The sequence below is a fragment of the Lepidochelys kempii genome, chromosome 9, assembly GCF_965140265.1.
Source record: "Lepidochelys kempii isolate rLepKem1 chromosome 9, rLepKem1.hap2, whole genome shotgun sequence".
Taxonomy (NCBI): domain Eukaryota; kingdom Metazoa; phylum Chordata; order Testudines; family Cheloniidae; genus Lepidochelys; species Lepidochelys kempii.
In genome coordinates, this window is record NC_133264.1 from 63185848 (window position 1) to 63210565 (window position 24718).

The following is a 24718-nucleotide window of genomic DNA, read 5'->3' on the forward strand; positions in this document are numbered from 1 at the left end:
TTGGCTCCCCTATGGTTATCACCTGGCAATAAATAACTTTCATGATTATGCTGGTTGCTTCTCTCTGTCTCTGTCTCTGTCTTCCCCCCGCCTCCCCTTGGGTGTTTTTTTGGTTTCCTTATTCGCTCTGCAGCAACGCTCCTCATTCCTAAGCTAACAGATCCCTGCAGCACCCAAAACTCCTGTGGGGTTTGCTCATCAAGTGGGTTACTACCAGAAAAATTGTAATGTGAAAGTGGGGATAGGGACGTGCTGAACCTGGGACATAGGAGGGAGGCAGCTTGGAAGTGCTGCTCGATCCAGCCTGCTCAGGCGTGCTCTATTCCGATGCGGTGCCCGTGGCATATGAGGGTGACAGCTTGGAGCTACTGCTTGACCCAGCCTGCTGAGCCCAGGGACATATAAGGGGTCAGCTTGGGAGTGCTGATTAACCCGGTCCTCTCAGACGCGCTCTGTCAATGTGTGTGTGTGTGTGTGTGTTCATCTGATTCTGGGGCTGGAAGAACCCAGCCCTGGGGAACTAGGTCCTGCAGGACAGCTCCATTGGGAGGGGACTTGCAGCAGGGAGAAGTAGAGCTCTGTAGGAGAACACAAGTGACACAAGCAGTCCATGGATAGAATTACAGAACCCCCCCCCCAGAAGAGTAACCCTAATAAATTAGCATACCCCAAAGTAACGGGCAAAGCTGGTAACACCAGCCAGTGAGAGAGAGTGGGTTTCCAGGATGTGAAGATACAGTTCTGCCAGCTCATTTACCATTGTTTGAATGGAAGTTGCTCTGTAAAACAGAGGGTAGGCCAACAGCTCTGGGAAGGGAAGACTGAAAAAATGGGATTGTAACAGAACTATTTTGAAATTTGAACTATACTATTGTGACCACTCATGCTGTAGTAGTCTTCCTGGAGAACTTCATCCTAATCCTTCTCGTTGTCAATGTTGGTGAAAGAGAAGGAGCTAAAACATGCTGCATTTCACTTCCCATGTCATAGATGATGAACGTATTTGGCTGTCTCCTACCTGTTTGCTCAGCTGTGTAGATGCCTGTGATGAGGCATCTGACCCACACTGGCTCATAAGGGGTTAATAGAGCCCTAGGGAGGCTGGGTGGGAGGCAGCCAATCACAGAAGGGCTTATAGGAGGAGCCAATCAAGGCTGGGCAGGCCCATATAAGAAGAGCTGCAGTACAGAGTAGCTTCAGTCACTCTCTGGAGCTTGAAGAAGGATGAGGACTGGCTGCCTTGTAGGTAGAGGGCAGTAAGCACCTGGGACCGAACAGCGGTGCAGGCAGAGACCCAGGGACCTAAAGGCAGTTCCTGGCGGGCTGCAGGGATCTGTAGGCTGAGGCCCTGAAGTAAGGGCAAGAGCCAGGGGGAGTGTTGGGCCTGTGGGGAAGTAGCCCAGAAAGATCTACAGAAGAGTCAGAGGGGATGCAGCAAGTGGAGGCCATCTAGAGTGGCTGGGACCAGGGTAGTGAGTGGGCGCAGGTCCCCCCCCCGCCCCCACTTACCGCTGAGGAAGTGGCTGGAATGAGGGATGGCGATACTGTCCCCTAGAATGGGGGAACACGGAGTGTGGCACAGCCGGTGGGCTGTGTAACGAAGAGGATGCTGCGGTTGTGGGAGTAACATGGGTCCCTGGAGCAGAAGTGATGGTGGCAAGACATCACCAGAGGAGACTGCACTGGCATACAGAGCTAATCCCCAGGACAGCCAGCAGGAGGTGCCACAGTGTTGAGTCAAGCCCTGTCACAATGCCTAAGAAATTTGTTTGCATTCCAGCCATTCCACAAGGTTGGCAAGACTGGAAGGTTCTGGGGCCTGTCCTCTCTGTAGAGGAAGAAGGCCTTGGTGCATAGCAGGTTGCAGCCCCTACTTCAGCTCCTCCAGAACCTCTTGTTGAAGTTCTGGCTGCACGCCTCCCACACTTTTTTCCTTTTGTTCACTCCACAATGTCCCAAGCAATCCATGTAAATCTCCTCCTGGCCTTGGCCAAGCTGGCTGTGTAAGAGGCTAGGAAGAGGAAGCTCATTCATTGCAAGGCTCTCTCTGCTTGAATTCCTTGCATTGGTTGTTCCTGCATCCAGACAGAATTCCACTGGGGAGCATGGGACTCTTAGCAGTGGACATCATCCAGGGGTCTCTGCTCGGTGTCCTTGCACAGGCATCCTCTGTTATCTGCTTGACCCACTCCCTAGACCCAGAGGCGATGTGTAACTGTTGGTAGTGAGGGGGGGGGCATGACAACCCCAGGCATTGCCTCTGAATCTAGAACAGAGGTTTTCAAACTGTGAGGCATGCCCCAAGAGGGGCACAGAGGAATGTGAGGGGGGCGGGGAAGCGGCAATGCCACAGGGCTCGGGGAGAGAGCACCACCTCCACCCCCGACTCAGCCAAAAACTGTAACTCCAAGTGGGGGGGTGGGGCTCAGCTCAGAAAGTTCCCCCAAGCCAGACAGGCTGGGTAGCCCGCTGAGGTGAGTTCAGGGTGGAGCTGGTGCTCCCTCCCTGAGCCCCACCAAGTGGAACTGACCTGAGCCGCCTGACATCACTGCTCCTCCCCTGCCCCCCCCCAAAAAAAACATTCCTCCAAGCCCCCTGAGTGGAGTGCACCCCAGCTTGAAAACCTCTGAAGCTGTTGCTAAATGGAAGGTGTAAAATCGGGGGGGAGGGTACATGACACTCACACACTTTGCCTCTACCCAGATCTATGCTTTTGTTTCCTTTGTCCCATTCCATTGACCTCTGTTTCTATCCGTAAAGCTTTTTAAAATGAAGTTTAGGGTATTTGCTAATTTGCACATTAATGTATTGGATACTTTGCTTAAAATGTCACACAATGTCTGGCGGTTAATGCACAAAGGAGTGTTGATGAGTCAGGTTCCTTGCACTGAATGCTCACTTATTTTGCTTTCCTGTCACAAACACTGACTGAGGGGATTTGGAATCTGCTTGCTATGGCTTGTATTGGTTCAAGTTATTCAAAATAACCAATCAGGCAAACATGACCGTTAAAGAGAGGAGCGACAGGGTAAAAGGTCATATGGCAGTCTCCATCATTAGCTCAGGATGTAAAGAGAGCTGGGTGTGCTGTCACAGGCAACTGCTGGTAAGTGAATCTATCTCTTTGCTTTTCCTTTGTAACATAAAATTCCTACTAGCGTTACTATTCTACTATGTTGTTTATGCTGTTGCAAAGCTGTATTGTTAGTTTCTGTAAAATTTATTTTATTTTCAGCCTGCCTAGATTGTTTTTGCTTTCTAAATAGTGCAAAATAAATGCCTTCACAATAACACTCTGACTGCACTTTTGAAGAGATTATCAAAGCATGTGCATTACATGCAGATCTATTGCTCCTCAATAGCTGGGAAAAATTATTTAAATTGTAGTCCCAGTACATAATAGATCACCTTGTTTTAAGCATAAGCAGAGAAGGTGTTGGCACCACTCAGATGTAAGCCTGGGGGCATTTCACAAATTTTAAGCTGCATTTGAAGTGTGAATATTGAGCAGACTCAGGGCTGGGCAGTATAGGAGAGAAATATATTAGAATGGAACTAAAGTTCAATAGTAGAGCTGGTGATAAAAGGCAATTCTTTTCAGTGAAAATTTTTAAAGGAAACAAAACTGGTTTTACTTTGTTCAAAAATACCTCACAAAATGTTTAAATTTTTCTATCAAAAGGTTTTTTAAAAAGCCGTGGTGCAAACTGAAATGAAATATGTTTGGTATTTATTCCCCCTCCTCCCGGTATCTTTCCTTTTCTCCGCCAGAGACAGATGAGGTTGTTTTAAACAACTAACAAAATCATCCAAAGCACAGGACTTGGCAGTGATAGTGGACTTCAGCTACCCAAACATCTGTTGGGAAGATAGTACAGCAGGGCACAGATTATCCAACAAGTTCTTGGAATGCATAGGAGATTTTTTTTTTAATTTCAGAAGGTGGAGAAAGCACCTAGGGGAGAGACGGTTCTAGATTTAATTTTGACAAATAGGAAGGAACTGATTGAGAATTGGAAAGTGGAAGGCAGCGTGGGTGAACATGATCATGAAATGGTAGAGTTCCTGATTCTAAGGAATGGTAGGAGAGAAAATAGCAGAATAAAGATAATGGATTTCAAGAAGGCAGACTTTAGCAAACTCAGGGAGTTGGTAGGGAAGATCCCATGGGAAGCAAGTCTAAGGCGAAAAACAGTTTGAGAGAACTGGCAGTTTTTCAGACAGACATTAAGGGCGCAAGAGCAAACTATTCTACTTCATAGGAAAAATAGGAAGTATGGCAAGAGACCACACTGTCTTAACCAGAGATCTTCAATGATCTGAAAATGGAAAGGAGTCCTACAAAAGGTGGAAACTAGATCAAATTACGAAGGATGAATATTAAAAAAATAAACCCACAAGCATATAGGGACAAATTTAAAAGGCCAAAGCACAAAATGAGATTAAATAAACCAGAGACATAAAGGGTAACAGGAAAACATTCTGCAAATACATTTGAATCAAGAGAAATACCAAGGATAGAGTAGCCCATTACTCAATGAATGGGGAAAGATAGTAACAGAAAATGTGGAAACGGCAGATGAGCTAAATGCCTTCTTTGTTTCAGCTTTCACCGGAAAGGTTAGCGATCAGACATCTAACATAGTGAACATGGAAAATTGTAGAAATTCCAGAGGCCTGGAAGATGGCAAATATAGTGCCAATCTATAGAAAAAGGAATAAGGAGAGCCTGAGGAATTAGACTAGTCAGCTAAAGTTCAGTAGCCAGAAAGATAATGGAGCAAATAATCAAGCAATCAATTTGTAAACACCTAGAAGATAATCAGGTGATAAGTAACAGTCAACATGGAATTGTCAACAACAAATCATGTCAAACGAACCTGTTACCTTTCTTTCACAGGGTAACAAGCCTTGTGGATAGGGGAGAAGTGGTAGACGGGGTATATCTTGACTTTAGTAATGCTTTTGATCTGCTGGTGGGCCACCACACAGTTTGTTTACATTTGCATAGCCGCCCGCCGTTCCCGGCCGATGGTAGCTGCGGGAAGCGGCAGCCAGTATGTCCCTGTGGCCCGCACCGCTTCCCGCAGCTCCCATTGGCTAGGAACTGCAAACTGCAGGCCGCAGGTTGCCCACCACTGCTTTTGATACTGTCTTGCATGACTTATTCATAAACAAACTAGGGAAATATAGCCTAGTTGGAGCTACTATAAGGTGGGTGAATAACTGGTTGGAAAACCATTCCCAGAGAGTAGTTATCAAAGGTTCACAGTCAAGCTGGAAGGGCATATCAAGTGGGGTCCTGCAGGGATCAGTCCTGGTCCAGTTCTCTTCAATATCTTCATCAATGGTTTAGATAATGGCATAGAGCAGGGATGGGCAAACTTTTTGGCCCAACAGCCACATCTGGGTGTGGAAATTGTATGGCAGGCTGTCATGAATATAAAGGGAAAGGTAAACACCTTTAAAATCCCTCCTGGCCAGAGGAAAAACCCTTTCACCTGTAAAGGGTTAAGAAGCTAAGATAACCTCGCTGGCACCTGACCAAAATGACCAATGAGGAGACAAGATACTTTCAAAGCTGGAGGGGGGAGAAACAAAGATTCTCTCTGTGTGTGTGAGGCTTTTGCCAGGAATAGAACAGGAATGGAGTCTTAGAACTTAGTAAGTAATCTAGCTAGATATGTTTCAGAGTAACAGCCGTGTTAGTCTGTCTTCGCAAAAAGAAAAGGAGTACTTGTGGCACCTTAGAGACTAACCAATTTATTTGAGCATGAGCTTTCGTGAGCTACAGCTCACTTCATTGGATGCATACCGTAAGTAAGCTATTACCAGCAGGACAGTGGGGTGGGAGGAGGTATTGTTTCATGGTCTCTGTGTGTATATAATGTCTTCTGCAGTTTCCATGGTATGCATCCGATGAAGTGAGCTGTAGCTCACGAAAGCTCATGCTCAAATAAATTGGTTAGTCTCTAAGGTGCCACAAGTACTCCTTTTCTTCTAGCTACATATGTATTAGATTTTGTTTTGTTTAAATGGCTGATAAAATAAGCTGTGCTGAATGGAATGGATATTCCTATTTTTGTGTCTTTTTGTAACTTAAGGTTTTGCCTAGAGGGATTCTCTATGTTTTGAATCTGATTACCCTGTAAGGTATTTACCATCCTGATTTTACAGAGGTGATTCTTTTACCTTTTCTTCTATTAAAATTCTTTGTTTTTTTCATTGTTCTCAACATCCAAGGGTTTGGGTCTGTGGTCACCTATGCAAATTGGTGAGGATTTTTATCAAGCCTTCCCCAGGAAAGGGGGTTTAGGGTTTGGGGAGGATTTTGGGGGGAAAGACGTTTCCACGCAGGCTCTTTCCCTTTTATATATTCGTTAGATTATTGCTGCCACCACCAAGCAAGTCCAAGGGCAAAAGGTAAAATAGTTTGTACCTTGGGAAAGTTTTAACCTAAGCTGGTAAAAATAAGCTTAAGAGGTTTTCATGCAGGTCCCCACATCTGTACCCAAGAGTTCAAAGTGGGGAAAGAACCTTGACACAAGGCATGAATGTTCACGAAATTGGGGTTGGGATGCAGGAGGGGCTGAGGGCTCTGACTGGGGGTGCAGCCAGAAATGAGAAGCTTAGGGTGTGGGAGGGGGCTCTGGGCTGAGTCAGGGGGTTAGGGTGGAGGGGGTGATGAGGGCTCTGGATGGCGGTGTGGGCTCTGGGATGGGGCTGCAGATGAGGGGTTTGGGGTGCAGGAGGGTGCTCCAGGCTGAGACCAAGGGGTTTGGAGGGCAGGAGGGGGATCAGGGCTGAGGCAGGGGGTTGAGGCATGGGGGTGTGTGAGGGCATCTGGGGGTGCAGGCTCTGGGGATGAGGGGTTTGGGATGTAAGAGGGTGCTTCAGGCTGGGACTGAGGGGTTTGGAGGGTGGGAGGGGGATCAGGGCTTGGGCAGGGGGTTGTGGAGGGGCTCAAGGGTGCAGGCTCTGGGCAGTGCTTACCTCAAGCAGCAACCAAAAACAGCAGCATGTCCACCATCCACAGGCGCCAGCCCTGCAGCTCCCATTGGCTGCAGTTCTCAGCCAATGGGAGCTTCGGGGGCGGTGCTTGGGGTGGGGGCAGCATGCAGAGCCCCCAGGGTGCCCCTTCATGTAGGAGCTGGAAGGGAGACATGCTGCTGCTTCCGGGGGGCATGGCACATGTGTGTGGAGCAGCCCCCAACCCCGCTCCCCAGCTGGAGTGCAGGAGTGGGGCAAGTCCCAGACCCCACTCCCCAGCAGAAGCTCGAGGGCTGGATTAAATCGCCTGGTGGGCTGGATGTGGCCCTTACACCGTAATTTGCCCACCTCTGGCATGGAGAGTACACTTACAAGGTTTGCGGATTATACCAACCTGGGAGGGGTTGCAAGCGCTTTGGAGGATAGGATTAAAATTCAAAATGATCTGGACAACTGAAGAAATTATCTGAAGTAAACAGAATGAAATTCAATGACAAATATAAAGTACTACACTTAAGAAGGAACAATCAGTTGTGCACACGCAGAATGGTAAATGACTGCCTAAGATAGAGTACTGCAGAAAGGGATCTGGGGGTTCTAGTGGATCACAAGCTAAATATGAGTCAGTGTCACAATGTTGCAAAAAAAAAACCCACAAAAAAAGCAAACATCCTTCTGGGAGGTATTAGCAGGAGTGTTGTAAGCAAGACATGAGAAGTAATTCTTCCACTCTACTCCACACTGATAAGGTCCCAGCTGGAGTATTGTGTCCAGTTCTAGGCGACACATTTCAGGAAAGATTTGGACAAATTGGAGAAAGTCCAGAGAAGAGCAACAAAAATTATTAAAGGTCTAGAAAACATGACCTATGAGGGAAGATTGAAAAAATTGTGTTTGTTTAGTTTGGAGAAGACTGAGGGGGAACATAACCGTTTTCAAGTACATCAAAGGTTGTTACGAGGAGGGTAAAGAATTGTTCTCTTTAGCCTTTGAGGATAGGATAAGAAGTAATGGGCTTAAATTGCAGCTAAGGTGGTTTAGGTTGAACATTAGGAAAAAAACTTCCTAACAGTCAGGGTAGTTAAACACTGGATCAAAGTGCCTAAGGAGTTTGTGGAATCTGTAATTGGAGGTTTTTAAGATCAGGTTAGACAAACCACTGTCAGGAATGGTCTAGTTATTACTTAGTCCTTCCTTGAGTACTGAGGACTGGACTAGATGACCTCTCAAGGTCCCTTCCAGTCCTACACGTCTATGATTTGTTTTCAGTGGACAAGGGGGGGGGAAGGGAAGGGGTAAGAAAGGGGGAGGGAGAAGAAAAATGGGGAAAAAATGTTGAGGCCCACTCAATCAAAAATCAAAATGATTTTTTAAAATTTGAGTGAGAAATCAGAAAAAAATTATTCAATTTTTTAAATGCAGATGTTCATGTTCAAAAAGGATACTTTTTGTCGGAAAAGTTTTTACACAAAAACATTTGACCCTCTGGGATATCTACCTGTGTCATTTCTGACAACAGGTGCATGATAAGGAGATGCTTCGTTCCTGTTTTATGAAGGAGATAGGGATCCTGCTTGCTTCCGTCCCCTGTGTGGGTGGTTATACAAAAGCTGTCAGTGAGAGTCATGCTAATGCAGTCTCTAACCTGCAGTATTCCAGGTGAGAGCGTACCAGCAATTTATAATGGCATTGCGTTTTCAGTATTGTTTTATATCATGTTCTTTATATAACCTAATATTTCTTTTGCTTTTTTGTCCACTGTTTTGTATTTATTAATTAATATTGCAGGAGCAAGATAAAACTCTATTGTGATAGGCTCTGTACAAACAGAGTTAAAAGGACAGCCCCGGTCCCAAAAAATTTAAAATCTAATTTAAGACAAGATACAATAATGAGTGTATACAGCAAGGGAAATGGAAATAGTCAACTCTTCTTAATGCCAGAGAATCTAATAGTGAAATTTGGGCACAGGAGGGCAAAGACCAGTTAGACCAAAGCTGGCTGATAGGAAGTGGTTGGGCAACAAAAGGACTGTGATGGGTCAGGGGGTGGGGGGTGTCACAATGGCCCCCTGAGGACTGTCTCCTGATGTGCTGAAATTACTTCTGAGCCCATTTTCCCTGCTAGCTTGGAACTCCAGAACCCTGCCTTGTTCAGCCAGACACACTAGCCTGCTGCAACACAGACTCAGGGCCTGGGCAACACCCCCAAAGCTGCAGACTTTAACCAAAAACAGCTCAGCAGATTACCTCTCCTGCATCCGGACACCCAGTTCCCAATGGGATCCAAACCCCAAAAAATCAGTTTTACTCTGTATAAAGCTTGTACAGGGTAAACTCATACATTTTCCGCCCTCTATAACACTGATAGAGAGATATGCACAGCTGTTTGCTCCCCCCAGGTATTAATCACTTACTCTGGGTTCATTAATAAACAAAAGTGACTTTATTAAGTATAAAAAGTAGGATTTAAGTGGTTTCAGATAATAACAGACAGAACAAAGTAAGTTACCAAGCAAAATAAAGCAAAACCACGCAAGTCTAAACCTAATATATTAAGAAACTGATTACAGGAAATATCTCACCCTCAGAGATGTTCCAATAAGCTTCTTTCACAGACTAAAAGAAAAGGAGTACTTGTGGCACCTTAGAGACTAACAAATTTATTTGAGCATAAGCTTTCATGATCTATAGCTCATTTCATCGAATATATGCGGTGGAAAATACAGTGGGGAGATTTATATATACACAGAACATGAAAAAATGGGTGTTATCATAAACACTGTAACGAGAGTGATCAGGTAAGGTGAGCTATTACCAGCAGGAGAGCCGGAGGGTGGGGTGGGGGCCTTTTGTAGTGATAATCAAGGTGGGCCATTTCCAGCAGTTGACAAGAATGTCTGAGGAACAGTAGGGGGGGAAATAAACATGAGGAAATAGTTTTACTTTGTGTAATGACACATCCACTCCCAGTCTTTATTCAAGCCTAAGTTAATTATATCCAGTCTGCAAATTAATTCCAATTCAGCAGTCTCTCGTTGGAGTCTGTTTTTGAAGTTTTTTTGTTGAAGAATTGCCACTTTTAGGTCTGTAATCAAGTGACCAAAGAGATTGAAGTGTTCTCTGTCTCGTTTTTGAATGTTATAGTTCTTGACGTTTGATTTGTGTCCATTTATTCTTGTCCAGTTTGGCCAATGTACCTGATCACTCTTGTGACAGTGTGTATGGTAACACCCATTGTTTCATGTTCTCTGTGTATGTAAATCTCCCCACTGTATTTTCCACTGCATGTATCCAATGAAGTGAGCTGTAGCTGACGAAAGCTTATGCTCAAATAAATTTGTTGGTCTCTAAGTTGCCACAAGTATTCCTTTTCTTTTTGTGGATACAGACTAACACGGCTGCTACTCTGAAACCTTTCACAGACTAGACTCCTTCCTAGTCTGGGCCCAATCCTTTCCCCTGGTACAGTCCTTGTTATTTCTGGCAGACATCTTAGGTGGTAAGCAGAGGTGTTCTCATGACTTACAGCCCTTTCTGTCCTGCTCCACCCCTTTTTATAGCTTTGGCACATCTTTTATCTCTCTGGATCCCCACCCCTCCTTCTAAATGGAAAAGTACCAAATTTAAGATGGATTTAATTATCAGGTGCCATGGACACATGTCACTGTAAGACCCCAGCCTCCATTCTTCTTGGGCTGGCCCACACGTACACAGGAAGGTTTGCAAGTAAACAGAGCCAGTTACAGTTCATTGATTCTGAAGTACCCTTAATGGCTTCTACTCAATATGTTTACATCAGTAATACAAGTTTATATCTTATTCTCCTAACTTCAGAAATAGAAATAATACATGCAAACAAATGGGATGAACACACCCAGTACATTATAAGCTTTGTAATGATACCTTACAAGAGACCTTTTGCATAAAGCATATTCCAGTTACATCATATTCACATGTATGGAGTGCAATGTCAAAGTGGTTGGGCAACAAACAAAGGCGTGCTGGAGAAAATGAGGAAACCACATATAGCTGGTTGGAGAACTTTCCAGGAGGTTTGGGGATGGATAAGGGGGCTTAGTGCAGTTGGGTCACTAACAGGAAGGGTAAATCAGGCATTAGCAGTTGACGATTGTGGAATTGAAGACCTATGATTTAGTTAGTACAATTCTCAGTGCTCAAAGGGTTAAATGGAAAATGTCCAAGAGAAAGCTTCCAAGCTATTAAATCATAAACGGCTAGCACATCCTGTAAACAGTAACGACATTAGAGAGGGGAACATCTGCTAAGAAAGAGCTCGTGAGAGTAGCAAACACACTGCGTGTGGAGGGGAGATAGGAGGGCAGAATGGAGAAGGTCAAAAGGAGGTAACTAATAACGTAACAGGCACTAGATACAGGGAGCTGGAGCGGATAACACCCAAGGACCTTTCCTGCCCCAATAGTGATGATATTCAGCCATTCACTATGAGGTTTGTTTTTTAAAATTAAGTTAGAAGTAAATGTCATGTGCGTGATTCATCAGTGCCATGTAGCTAAGTCAGGGTACGTCTATAAAACCCACAGCAGCAAGGCTCAGAGCCTGGGTCGACGGACTTCAGCAACAACTAGCTGTAGAGACATAGCAGCTCGAGTTGGAGCCCACCCCCCTCCATAGGCTTGAGAGTCAGAACTCCTGCCTGAGCCACAATATCTGGGCAGCTATTTTCTGTCAACCCAGGCTCTGAGACTTGCTGCCGCTCCCTGGGTAGACGTACCTCAGTGGCCACTGTAAAGGGACCATTCTAGGGTCATGCATATTTATCCATCCATTACCGTTTTCGGCTCCACACATATCCAGACTAATCAGCACCCCCCCACCCCAACCTTCTAAAATAGCCTTTCTCTAGGGTAGAGGAGGGCAAACTACAGCCCGTGGGCCACATCCGGCCCGTGGGACTGTCCTGCCTGGCCCTTGAGCTCCCAGCTGGGGAGGCTAGCCCCCGGCCCCTCCTCTGCTGTCCCCCCTCCCCCACAGCCTCAGCTCGCTACGCTGCCAGCACTCTGGGCAGTGGGGCTGCGAGCTTCTGCCAGGCAGCGTGGCGGTGTGGCTGGCTCTGGCTGGGTGGCGCGGCTGCCAGTCCTGCTGCTCTGAGCAGCATGGCAAGGGAGCGGAGAGTTGGGGGGGGGTTGGATAAGGGGCAGAGGATCCTGTGGGGGCATCAGGGGTTGGGGAACAGGTGGGGTTGGTTAGGCGTGGGAGTCCTGGGGAACCTGTCAGTGGGCAGGGGTGTGGACAGGGGTTGGGGCAGCCAGGGGACAGGGAGTAGGGGGGTTTGGATAGGGGGTGGGGTCCTGGGGGGGCAGTTAGGTGTGGGAGGGTCCCGGGAGGGGGCAGTCAGCGGACAAGGAGCTGGATGGGTCAGAAGTTCTGAGGGGGGCAGTCAGGGGGTGGGAAGTGGGAGGGGGCAAATAGGGCATGGGGGCCAGGCTGTTTGGGGAAGCCTGGCCCTCCATACAGTTTTGGAGCCCTGATGTGGCTCTCAGGCCAAAAAGTTTCCCCACCCTTGCTCTAGAGGCATGTTTTCAACTCCTTTGAAGTCAATGACAGAAAATATCATATTGCCTTTATATAAATCCATGGTACACCCACATCTTGAATATTGCATGCAGATGTGGTTACCCCATCTCAAAAAAGATATATTGAAATTGGAAAAGGTTCAATAAAGGGCAACAAAATGATTAGCGGTATGGAACAGCTTCCATATGAGGAGAGATTAATAAGATTAGGACTTTTCAGCTTGGAAAAGAGATGACTAAGGGGGGATATGATTGAAGTCTATAAAATCATGACTGATGTGGAGAAAGTAAATAAGGAAGTGTTATTTACTCCTTCACATAACACAAAAATTAGGGATCATCAAATGAAACTAATAGGCAGCAGGTTTAAAACAAACAAAAGGAAATATTGCTTCACACAACGCACAGTCAGTCTCTGGAACTCTTTGCCAGAGGTTGATGTGAAGGCCAAGACTGTAACAGGGGTCAAAAAAAAACTAGCTAAGTTCATGGAGGATAGGTCCATCAATGGCTACTAGCCAGGAGGGGCAGGGATGGTGTCTCTAGCCTCTGTTTGCCAGAAGCTGGGAGTCGGTGACAGGGGATGGATCACTTGATGATTACCTGTTCTGTTCATTCCCTCTTGGGTACCTGCCATTGGCCGCTGTCGGAAGACAGGATACTGGGCTAGATGGACCTTTGGACTGACCCAGTATGGCCACTCTTAAGTTCAATGGGACTCTTTTCATTGACTTCAATGCGCTTTGGATGAGGCCCAAAGTTAGGACTTTTTGTGTGTGACACAGTAAGTTACTAATATCAGTGACTAGACATTTCTGCCTTGGCATTTACTGTAACATATAAAATCATTTAATTCCCAATAGATTCTGGCAATTCCTTCTCTCTTGTGCAGGGCCTGCCCTTCTTTACTGTAGTGAAGGAAAGACTTTCACCAGCAGGTGTATTCCTGGAAAACCTACTGGCCAGGGGTTGTTATTGCTGGTAATAGAGGGTGGGGCAAAAGTAGGAGGGGGGTGTCGATAGGATAAAAGGATGGGGAAATCTGAAAACAGCCTCCTAGATTATCGTTCTGTGGCACGATAAGATTGCTAGTGATTGACAGAAACTGACTATCCAACCAGACCAGCTTAAAGACCTCATCAGATATCAATCCAAGTGGCACTCAGACTGAGAGGGGGCCACGACATTTTGGGATTTTCCAGGATGATGATGATGAATTAACAAAATAAATCCCTGAGGAGAAATTCTAGCAGCAGGTGGTTTACATTGCTTCAGGTTTAGGTTTCAGATAACACAGATGATACTACAGAAATTAAAGCCTGAAGTTCAAGGTCACAGGGGATTAAAAAGCAGGTGCCAGGCATCTAAAGAAAAGGGTATTTCCAGGTTAGACTCCACCTGCCAGACACAAGTATATCTATTGTAGTACTGTAATAAAGTTTTGTTGAACAGATCAATACAATTTCTAAATGCAGCTGTTGCAGCCTTAAATCCAATTTCAAGCTGACTTTCTCCTTCAGATAATGGGGGAAACACAGTCATCTGTTTACTAAGGGCCTGATTCAAAGCTCATGAATGGGAATCTTTCCCTTGACTGCAGTGGACCCCTAAATACAACACTTAAAAATGGAATTTCAGTCATGGGCAGGGGGTCTGAAGCTCTCGTGTTGGGGCAGGTATGTGGATATAAGTTTCTAGTAATTCTTAGCACATATGTAGGGCCAGAGTCTGGGACTATTACACTGGCTCATCTGGAGGGGGAAGTGTGGAGTTACGCTGCTTTGGGACACACACACTCCCAGTATGCAAGGGGAACCCACATACACTCTGCCCCCACCCCTTAGGACCCTGTGAATCCATCCCACCTCACAGATAAGTGCATTGGGGAATAAAGCCATGGTCATGCTTCTCCCCACCCCTTTTGGTGTCATTTCTGCTTTTCGGGGGGTAGGAGAGGAGAGAACAATTCTTGTGTTTCTCCAACACAGGAATCCCTGGGGAGGGTCTGAGGTGGGTACGGGAATGGCATGAAGGATGCCATTAAACATTACTGATTCTCACAACACTTCTGAATTAGGTAGGGAAATTATCCCTCGATTTCACCTCTGTCTCAGTGACTTAACTCAGGGGGTGTCAGTTTTAGTTGGAATTAGATCCCGGGGTTCCTGGCCTCTAATCCAGTGCTCAGACCACTGGTAACCTTTGGGGACAATTACTAGTTATTGCTGCTGCAAAACAAAATTTCCCCAGGAGGTCGTCAGATCCCCGGCAGCTCCACAATTCCTCTCCTCCCCTTTCTCCAACATCCTTCACAGCCCCGAATGTCCTATGTTGCATTAAGACACTCCTAGACAGGAGAGCTACATGCAGCTCCTACCACAGACTCTCCTTGGGTCAGCCATAGGACAAATACGACCTTAGATCTTGCCGTGCCATATGCTAACTGTGCAGCCTTCGCATTCTCCTACGGGAGGGATTCGTCTGGAACTGCAGGTCACTTGTAGTGATTGCATTGATCCCGTCATTACCATGCGTGTTGCTGATTTTTACTGTATGCTTCCACAGGGTCCTGCTGGCATTGTACCAAAACGTTACCTGCTAGTGCAGGCCTCCTTGGCAGGATGAGTTACAGAATGATGAGCCAGTGCCTGAGTATGTATAAATTCCTTCCAGTACTGAAACATATCTCAGAATAGTATTAGTTGGACACTGAAATGTGCGTCAATCTCTGTTTTAAGCCCTTTTTGTAACCCCTGTGTTCTGGAGCAGCCAGGACCTGTCTGACCCCTTGTGTAATCTAGATCAACCTCAGGGCTGCTCCAACTTATGCTCTGCTTCCCATGGCCCACAAGGCCTTAGCAAGCTAAAAATAGCAGCAGTGCATGGCAGTTATGGTGCTTTTCAATCCCAACAGTAGTAGCGTTGATGTGGTAGGACAGGCTTCAGCATGTACTAGCAACATGAATATACACCTCAGCTTGTACTCAGGCAGCTAATATGTGCCCCCATGTCTTCACTACCATTGTTACCCGTGTTACCTACATTAAAGCTAGCACTGGTATTTGTAGAGTCCATGGCCAGAAGGGACCATTCTGCTCATCTAGTCTTATCTTCAATGTAACACAGGCCAGAGAACTGCCCCAAAATAATTCCTAGAGCAGAGCTTTTAGAAAAACATCATCCAATTTTGATTTTAAAATTGCCACTGATGGAGAATCCACCACAACCATTGGTTGGTACATTGTTCCAAGGGTTAAATTACCTCACAGTTAAAAAATTATACTGTATTTCCAATCTGAATTCGTCTAGCTTCAACTTCCAACCATTGGATTGTGTTAGACCTTTCTCTGCTAGATTGAAGAGCCCATGATCAAATATTTTTCCCATGTAGCTGCCTATAGATATGATCAAGCCCCCCCCCCACCCTTAACCTCCTCTATAAATTAACTAGATTGAGCTCCTTGAGCCTATCACTATGAGGCAAGATTTCTAATGCCTATCTGTGCTACAATTGCACCCTCATATTGCAGTGCAGATATACGCAGAGCCCTTACTCCAGCTCTTCTCTTAGTGATCAATGGCTCCATGTCTAGTTGGCAGTCGGTATCAAGTGGAGTGCCCCAAGGGTCGGTCCTCAGGCTGGTTTTGTTCAATATCTTCATAAATGATCTGGAGGATGGTGTGGATTGCACCCTCAGCAAGTTTGCAGATGACACTAAACTGGGAGGAGAGGTAGATACGCTGGAGGGTCGGGATAGGATACAGAGGGACCTAGACAAATTAGAGGATTGGGCCAAAAGAAATCTGATGAGGTTCAACAAGGACAAGTGCATAGTTCTGCACTTAGGATGGAAGAATCCCATGCACCGCTACAGACTAGGGACCAAATGGCTAGACAGCAGTTCTGCAGAAAAGGACCTAGGGGTTACCGTGGACGAGAAGCTGGATATGAGTCAACAGTATGCCCTTGTTGCCAAGAAGGCCAATGGCATTTTGGGATGTATAAGTAGGGGCATTGCCAGCAGATCAAGGGACGTGATCATTCCCCTCCATTCGACATTGGTGAGGCCTCATCCGGAGTACTGTGTCCAGTTTTGGACCCCACACTACAAGAAGGATGTGGAAAAATTGGAAAACATCCAGCGGAGGGCAACAAAAACGATTAGGGGACTGGAACACATGACTTATGAGGAGAGGCTGAGGGAACTAGGATTGTTTAGTCTGCGGAAGAGAAGAATGAGGGGGGATTTGATAGCTGCTTTCAACTACCTGAAAGGGGGTTCCAAAGAGGATGGCTCTAGACTGTTCTCAGTGATAGCAGATGACAGAACAAGGAGTAATGGTCTCAAGTTGCAGTAGGGGAGGTTTAGGTTGGATATTAGGAAAAACTTTTTCACTAGGAGGGTGGTGAAACACTGGAATGGGTTACCTCGGGAGGTGGTGGAATCTCCTTCCTTAGAAGTTTTTAAGGTTAGGCTTGACAAAGCCCTGGCTGGGATGATTTAATTGGGGATTGGTCCTGCTTGAGCAGGGGGTTAGACTAGATGACTTCCAACCCTGATATTCTGTGATTCTATGATTCTTTGGCTGTGGAGATCCTCTGCATGAAGAGTATCCTCAGGGACTCATTTCCACCCCATTTAAGGCCACCTTATGTTGCCAGAACAGCACAAATTAACCTACGTGTGAGTGAGAATCAGTACCTGCTGGTGCAGCCTCTGTAAGCATTACATTATCTGCAATAGCTCAAGCCCAGCCTTTGGCATTCCACTCTGTTTTACTGACCGATAACATTGTTGAGACTTACCTGGGTATTAAGAACATAAGAACGGCCACACTGGGTCAGACCAATGATCCATCTAGCCCAGTATCCTGTCTTCTGACAGTGGCCAATGCACCACTGGAATTGTAGGTGAATAATTACCACCACTTACTTTGGGACCCCAGATTTTGGCTCTCAGGGTGCATTTTGACCCAAGGCCAGCCCCGAGTGCCCGCGAAAAGTGCTGGGTGAAGAGTACATCAGAGAGAAGTCCTCAGTTTGCTCAGTGAGGGCCTTATTCACTAGTGCTTTCTGGCCTGAAAACTGGCCACAAAGCAGCTGACCAGCTGAGTCCTCTCCCCACTATCCATCCTGGTAAGGGGCCTGCCTGCCAGGCGCAGAGGTAGCTTTATTAACTCTCCACTTCCTTTGGTGGAGCTCCCAGAAGAATGAGTGAGAGGAGGTGTGGCCGCAGCATCCCTATGCCATGGCTAGTTCCAGCTTGTAGTCAGTCCCATGGTAGACAGGATACAAGTTAGGGTATCCCTCAGAGCTGCTCTAAGCTACCCTGAGAGTTGAACTGGCCCCTTGAAATGAGGCCTACAATGAGCATAGAATGGGGAACAGCAGCAATGAAAACTTTCTACGTTAGCCCTTTCCAACATGCCCCAACCCTGTCAGGATGCACCACTTCTATGCCTGTTCCATTCTTGGCCACCCTTCTGAGGCTGCCAGCCTCAGAGATGAAGTGGCTGAGTGGTAAAGGCAATGGACTGCTAATCCCCTGTTCTCTGCATGTATGGGGCTGAATCTTCTGCTTTACCACTGGAACAACTTACCAAGGGCTGCGGGAGATTCGCCAGGACTGGCAATTTTCAAATCAAGACTGGGTGTCTTTTTCTAAAAATAGATGCTCTAGTTCAACCAGGAATTATTTCAGAGAAGTCCTGGGCCCTGTGCTATACCCCAGGCCAGCCGAGATGATTGTAGTGACCCGCTCTGGCCTAGCAATCTATGGAGCAAGAGTGCCCATTGCAAATGGCGATGGGCCCAGGCTACACAGGTTCAGATACAGGTTCAGATTTCAGCTCCCTCCCCTGCCCACAGCACCAGAGTCCAGGGACGTCTGACTTTGGGATTCTAGCTCAAGCCTCTCTAAGGATATGTTGACACTTACCGTGGTGTGTAGAGTACATTCACTGCACACACCCCTAGTACAGGTGTAAATAACTGTGTAGATGGTTAGGCACTGCTTAGGCAAGCGGAGAAGAGATCCAGTGAGTAGGTACCCTGCATGTCTCTGCATACCCAAGCCGTGCCTCCCCCATCTATGCTGCAGTGTCCCCCACGTGTTCACCGCCAGAGCCTTTCGCCCACTGCAGAGAGCTGCCAGAACCTTTCCCTGGTGCCTCCCCTCTGCCAGAGCCTTTCACTGCCACATGTAGCTATACCCCGCAGCATGAATGCAGCCTGCTTTTCACTGTGGCATGTTGCTACACATACCCTACATGCCACCAGCATAGATGAGGTGATTCAGCCACCTGTCCAGTAGGAAATGCACAGAGAGCACCAACTGCTTAAACATATGCCAACGAACCACCATCAGAAAGGTTAATGTTTCATCACAGCCTTTCTGGTCCAGAGACACATTAACGTCCCTGATGAACAGGTCCCCATCACCATTCCCCTGTCCTAGATCCCCAAATGAACATTTTTTTTGTAGATCTGGGATAAATACTGCATAATACTGTCTAGCCTGACTCTTCCTAGCTTCCCTTTCTCTCTAGCGCTGCTGCTGGTTTTCCGTTGGGCTCTAAAAACAGCAGAAGCCCAAGAACATAGAACCGTTGGTGTGGGGTCTTCAGTGCTGCTGACTGCATTGCCCACTGATGATCAAACAGTCATAGACCATATACAGTGGGAATACATAAATAGCACAGTTTCCGATATTGTGGATTACTATGGAACTGGAAGCAAACCTACGATCTATAAAGCATATGAAGAGAGAATCATTTTCTATTCCAACGGCTCCCTCTTGTTGAAAAACGTACAAGAGACAGACAGCGGGACCTACAGAGCTACCATCAATTTGAACAAAATTGAAGCCAGGGAAACTACACTGTTCGTCTTAGGTAAGTGAAAGAGCAGAAGTATTTATAAAACAGCACATTAAAACAACTGGCAGCACACAAATTTTTTGCACTGGATAGATCACTAATGTGAACAGAGGCTGTGCGTGTGCATGTTTCAAGGAAGCAGCTGCACAACCTGTTATTATCACATAAAACAGCCCTGAAGTCATTTATAAAACATTTACCCCTGTAAATCTGGACAAGAATCCATTACGTTTGACAAGGGGGAGGAAACTTCTAAAAAATGAAAAAGAAGCTGGATATCAGAGGGAAAATAGTTTTATTATGAGATCTGTTCACTCTATTTAGTCAATTCTGCCTTTACAGGCAAAATGCCAACTCTCATATCGCTACCATTATTTTCTTGGAGGTCTCGCATCAAAGCCATCCTGACTTGACCCTGATTAACTTATGAAAGCACAACTCAAGATGGTGTGGCTGAAGAACAGAGAGACTCTGGTTCTAGCCACACTACACGTGTGCATCTTGACCTGAGCAAGAAATACCAATTTTGATTTCACTGAGTTGCACATTAAGGTTCTGTGACATATAGTCATAACGTCCTTTATTTTTGTATATGACACTGAGAAATAGTCTTCTAAAAGTGGTGGAGATGCCATCTCTGGTAAACTATATAACTAGACTGGAGAACGTACTGAAATATATTGCAGGGAATAGCCCTACACAGGTCCCTAAGAATTGACTGACAAGGTTATTTATGATTCTGTAAGGACCATATCATTTGAGAACAAGAAATTTCTAAGTGGGTTCGAGCAAAGGAGCAAGGAGACAAACAAAAATTAATAAGGTTGAAAGACAATGGTGTTAAAAAAACAACAACCCTCAAGATTCCTTATATCAGAACTCTTGTACTGAGGATTACCTAGGCTATGAAAGTTTAGACGTGAGCTGCTAGAATTTGGCTTTTGACGTCTACCGAGCTATTAATCAATCCTACATCACTGGATGTTAGATGTATTCCTAAAACTTGGGAAATCATCTTCTATCATATAGATAAGCAGATTTAATTGTTTGATTTAGATGCCTAACTTTAAATACCCGAGTTTGTATATTTCAACCAGGACTTTTAAATGTGTATATAATCTCTCTTTCCCCCCCCCAAGAGCCTATCTCCAAAACTCAGCTACAGATAAATTCTACTGTGGCCGGTTCATCTATTGAATTATCCTGCAAGGTGCTGGTTGGCAAAGTGCAAGCTATTGATTGGAAGAAAGATGGGAAGCCCCTACCCAGGAACAGATGTTACTGGTTCTCTGAAAACTTCAGTCTTTTGTACATACCAGAAGCACAGAAATCAGATTGTGGATCCTTTTCTTGTAATGCCAGCAGTGATATAAACTGGCAGGAAACCTCAGTGAATTTGACCATTGAAGGTAAGTGTTGTATTAGCATCTTCGACTGCAAACACTTGCCATGGCTAGTGCCAAACTTGATGCTTAGTGGTGCCACATGTTACCCTCTTCAGGTTGCAGATTAGATTAATGAAATGCTAATCTCTCATATTCTTCTCCCCCTTTCAGAGTTCCTAGGCTTAATTCTATTAACCATCCATGCAAATAACACAACCTTAGAAAGTAAAATTGCATAGAGTGATGTTAGAAGATCCTCTTTGGATAACGTTACAAGTCTTTTGCTATGTGGTAGCAACAATGCATACAGAAGGCCCGACTCACTGCTGCAGGATGCCAGTTTTGAAACAGCATGTAACTCCTCTGAAATCAATAAGTTACCTCAACACAAAACTGGAGCAATGCAATGGTGAATCAGGCCCAGCGAAACGTACATGTTGATGCTTCCTGACTTATGCAAGGGCTCATACAGACAGTCCTAGGAAGGATGAAAGTCTGAGACATGTAATTGATTTAATCTTCACACCTGTTGTGGAGCCCTGCACTTGGCATCTTTAAGAGCTTCCAACGTTTGCATGAGACATCCAGCTCTATTTTCTACAATACCTCATATTGTTTTCCAAAGCGTTACATACATTTAAAACTTATGGTTGAAATTTACAAGTTTGGGTACCCAAAGTGAGGCACCTAGGCTTAGATTCACAAACGGATGAGGTGTTGTAACGCTCAGCGTCACAAAGGATAACTTTTAGACCCCTAGTGAAATCACAGGAACAAAACACCGGGACACACACAGGCTGCATTAGGCACCTCCTGTCCCTATACAATGGATGGGGAGAGATGTGCACTCAAGAATCCAGTTCACAAAAGCCAGCACAGTAGGTGGGGAGCCACCAAAGCTAGCCAATGGAATATGCCAACAAGAGGAGGCTCCTCCAACAAGAGGAGGCTCCTCCTCCTTCTCCTCTCTCCCCTCTCACAGACATAAGCACCTGAGTCCAGGCTACAGGGAGGTACCAAGCCCTGCTTGTGATTCCCAGCTGGGAACTCCTCTCCTGGACTTATTGGAGTCAGGGGAGTGGATCCTGGGTCTGCCACCTCTAACCATCAGGCTCCAGAGTTAGTCATTCTCACTCTCTCTGGTCCAGTGACTCTGTCTAATCACAGTGGAACAGTTTCAACAGGAGAGAATGACAGAGCCCCACATCAGAACATCCCGTAGCTCAATGGTTCGAGCACTCAGAGGTGGGAGATCCCTGTGCAAATTCTCTCTCTGCCTAATGGGGGGATTGAACCTAGGTCTCCCACATCCCAGATGTGTGTTCTAACCATTGGGCTAAAAGTTACAAGCTGAGTAGCACTACCTCTTCCTCCAGACAGATTTTGAACAGAACCCAATCTGGTAGGCAGCCTCAGAGCATGCCTACATGATTGGGCCCCACAGGTGAGTTAGGTGGGCAAACATCTAACTTCCCTGGCTCATGAATCCCACTGGAGTTGCGGTGGAAGACAGGCACCTCGATGACTAGGAGGCGGCACCCATGCATGTTCCCAGAGGCAGAAACTTAGGCATCCAGGATACTTTGACCATGAAAATGTAGGTGCCAAGTGAATATAAGTGTCTACAGGGTTCAGTGGGAGTTTTGTGGGCAGTAAGGGAGCCTAAAAATAGGACTTAGGCCCCTAAATCTGGGATTTAGTAAACTAATACCTTTGTGAATCTAGGCCCTAAATCCATATCTAAACACCTAAATCAAGTGATTGATTGTCAGCATGGGTGCCAGGTTTGTATAATTTTTGGTGGTGCCCAGAATGGGTCCAAGCAGAGCCGTCCTGTTCATAGGACAGACCAGAGCAACCGCCTCGGGCACCACACTTTGGGGGGCTCCATGCTTCAGGGGAATGTGGGGGTCCAGGGCAGCCTGAAGGGTTAGCACGGGGCCTGGCGCCACACTCATTACCACTTCAAAAGTTATTTTTCCTCTCTTGGTATCCTGCTGTTAATTGATTTATCTCGTTAGACTGACCTCACACTTGCTAAGGCAACCTCCACCCTTTCATGTATTTATATGTGCTCCTATATTTTCCACTCCATGCATCTGATGAAGTGGGTTCTAGCCCAAGAAAGCTTATGCCCAAATAAATGTGTTAGTCTCTAAGGTGCCACAAGGACTCCTCGTTGTTTTTGCTGATACAGACTAACACAGCAACCACTCTGTTACTTTTCATTGTATCTCAAATCCAGGCTAGAAGATTCACCCCCATTTTAGTCTTTGGGACACTGAACTGAACTGCAGATAAAAAGGAAATTGTACTTATGTAACTCACACACCTTCTGGGTGTGGTGTTCTGTCCCATCTAGTGGCACCAAGACCACTTACAGAAAGATTAATGAGTCTGCTTTACAGTTTTGGTTAACAGCCGTATGGCTTTTAGCTCATGCAGTAGAGGCTCATGCCCTAAACTCCAGAAGTCCCAAGTTCAGTCCTGCCTGCTCACAACCAGGGTCTATCAGTGTTATACTTGCACTGTCCTTCAAGCAGAAAGAAAGAGCAGGGAAAACAGAACAGCTTTCAGTCCTCCTGAGCCCCTTATGTTCTCAGCTTTCAAGTGATGGTTTGGATTTGTGTTGTCCATATTTTAGGTATCATGCCTTCACTGAAGCATGCACTGAAAATTTCTACTGTTGTTCTTGTTATTGCAACAACATTGGCTGCTGGATCTGGATTGGGCTTCATTATCTTGTGCTGTCAATCAGAAAAGAAAAAAATTAGTAAGTATTTCAGCTCATTTCCCTTGAATCTTTGACAGCATGTAAATAGCAAATAAACCCAAAATGTGCTTAATTTCTTCCATGTATGAAAACGTAGGTGACAGAGTGGAGTTGAAGGCAAAAAGGTATGTGGTCTTACGCCTGTAGCAGGATACTTCAGTTATCTTCACTATATGTCAGTTTTCATGTTCACATCTGATTAGATTTCTCTGAGAAATTCCAAAGCTCCTGGGCATCTTCAGTACTCCAAGGCCAACATTTCCCAACCTGGGCTCCTAACGCCAGGGTCTGAAATCCATATGGAGGCACCTAAATGAGTGACCCGATTTTCTTTCATTAGTGCAGAGCAGCCAGCAGCTCCTACTGATGTCAGTAGAACCTGTGTTGCTTTCTTATAAGAACATAAGAATGGCCATACTGGGTCCGACCAAAGGTCCATCCGACCCAGGATCCTGTCTACAGACAGTGGCCAATGCCAGGTGCCCCAGAGGGAGTGAACCTAACAGGTAATGATCAAGTGATCTCTCTCCTGCCATCCATCTCCACCCTCTGACAAACAGATGCACCCACCATTCCTTACCCATCCTGGCTAATAGCCATTAATGGACTTAACCTCCATGAATTTATCCAGTTCTCTTTTTAAACCCTGTTATAGTCCTAGCCTTCACAACCTCCTCAGGCAAGGAGTTCCACAGGTTGACTGTGCGCTGAATGAAGAAAAACTTCCTTTTATTTGTTTTAAACCTGCTGCCCATTAATTTCATTTGGTGGCCCCTAGTTCTTATATTATGGGAACAAGTAAATACCTTTTTCTTATTCACTTTCTCCACATCACTCATGATTTTATATACCTCTATCATATCCCCCCTTAGTCTCCTCTTTCCCAAGCTGAAAAGTCATAGCTTCTTTAATCTCTCCTCATATGGGACCCGTTCCAAACCCCTAATCATTTTTGTTGCCCTTTTGTGAACCTTTTCTAATGCCAGTAGATCTTTTTTGAGATGAGGGGACCACATCTGTATGCAGTATTCAAGATATGGGTATACTATGGATTTATTTAAGGGCAATAAGATATTCTCAGTCTTATTCTCTATCCCTTTTTTAATGATTCCTAACATCCCGTTTACTTTTTTG

At 45.7% G+C, this 24718-nt stretch overlaps 1 protein-coding gene across 3 annotated transcripts in view; it reads left to right on the top strand.

Annotated features, from left to right (window-relative positions):
• Nucleotides 1–3055: 3055 nt before the first annotated feature.
• Nucleotides 3056–24718, top strand: part of LOC140917588 (cell adhesion molecule DSCAML1-like) — a 37102-nt gene continuing 15439 nt past the window's right edge. For 2 of the 3 annotated variants that reach the window (XM_073360720.1, XM_073360722.1), the window contains exons 1-6: nucleotides 3056–3106; nucleotides 14068–14223; nucleotides 15113–15199; nucleotides 19097–19441; nucleotides 20566–20835; nucleotides 23456–23584. In XM_073360720.1, the coding sequence (XP_073216821.1) occupies nucleotides 15169–15199; nucleotides 19097–19441; nucleotides 20566–20835; nucleotides 23456–23584 (775 nt within the window). In that variant the 5' untranslated portion in view covers nucleotides 3056–3106; nucleotides 14068–14223; nucleotides 15113–15168. The remainder of the gene's footprint in view (nucleotides 3107–14067; nucleotides 14224–15112; nucleotides 15200–19096; nucleotides 19442–20565; nucleotides 20836–23455; nucleotides 23585–24718) is intronic. The other variant, XM_073360721.1, reaches the window with a different exon arrangement.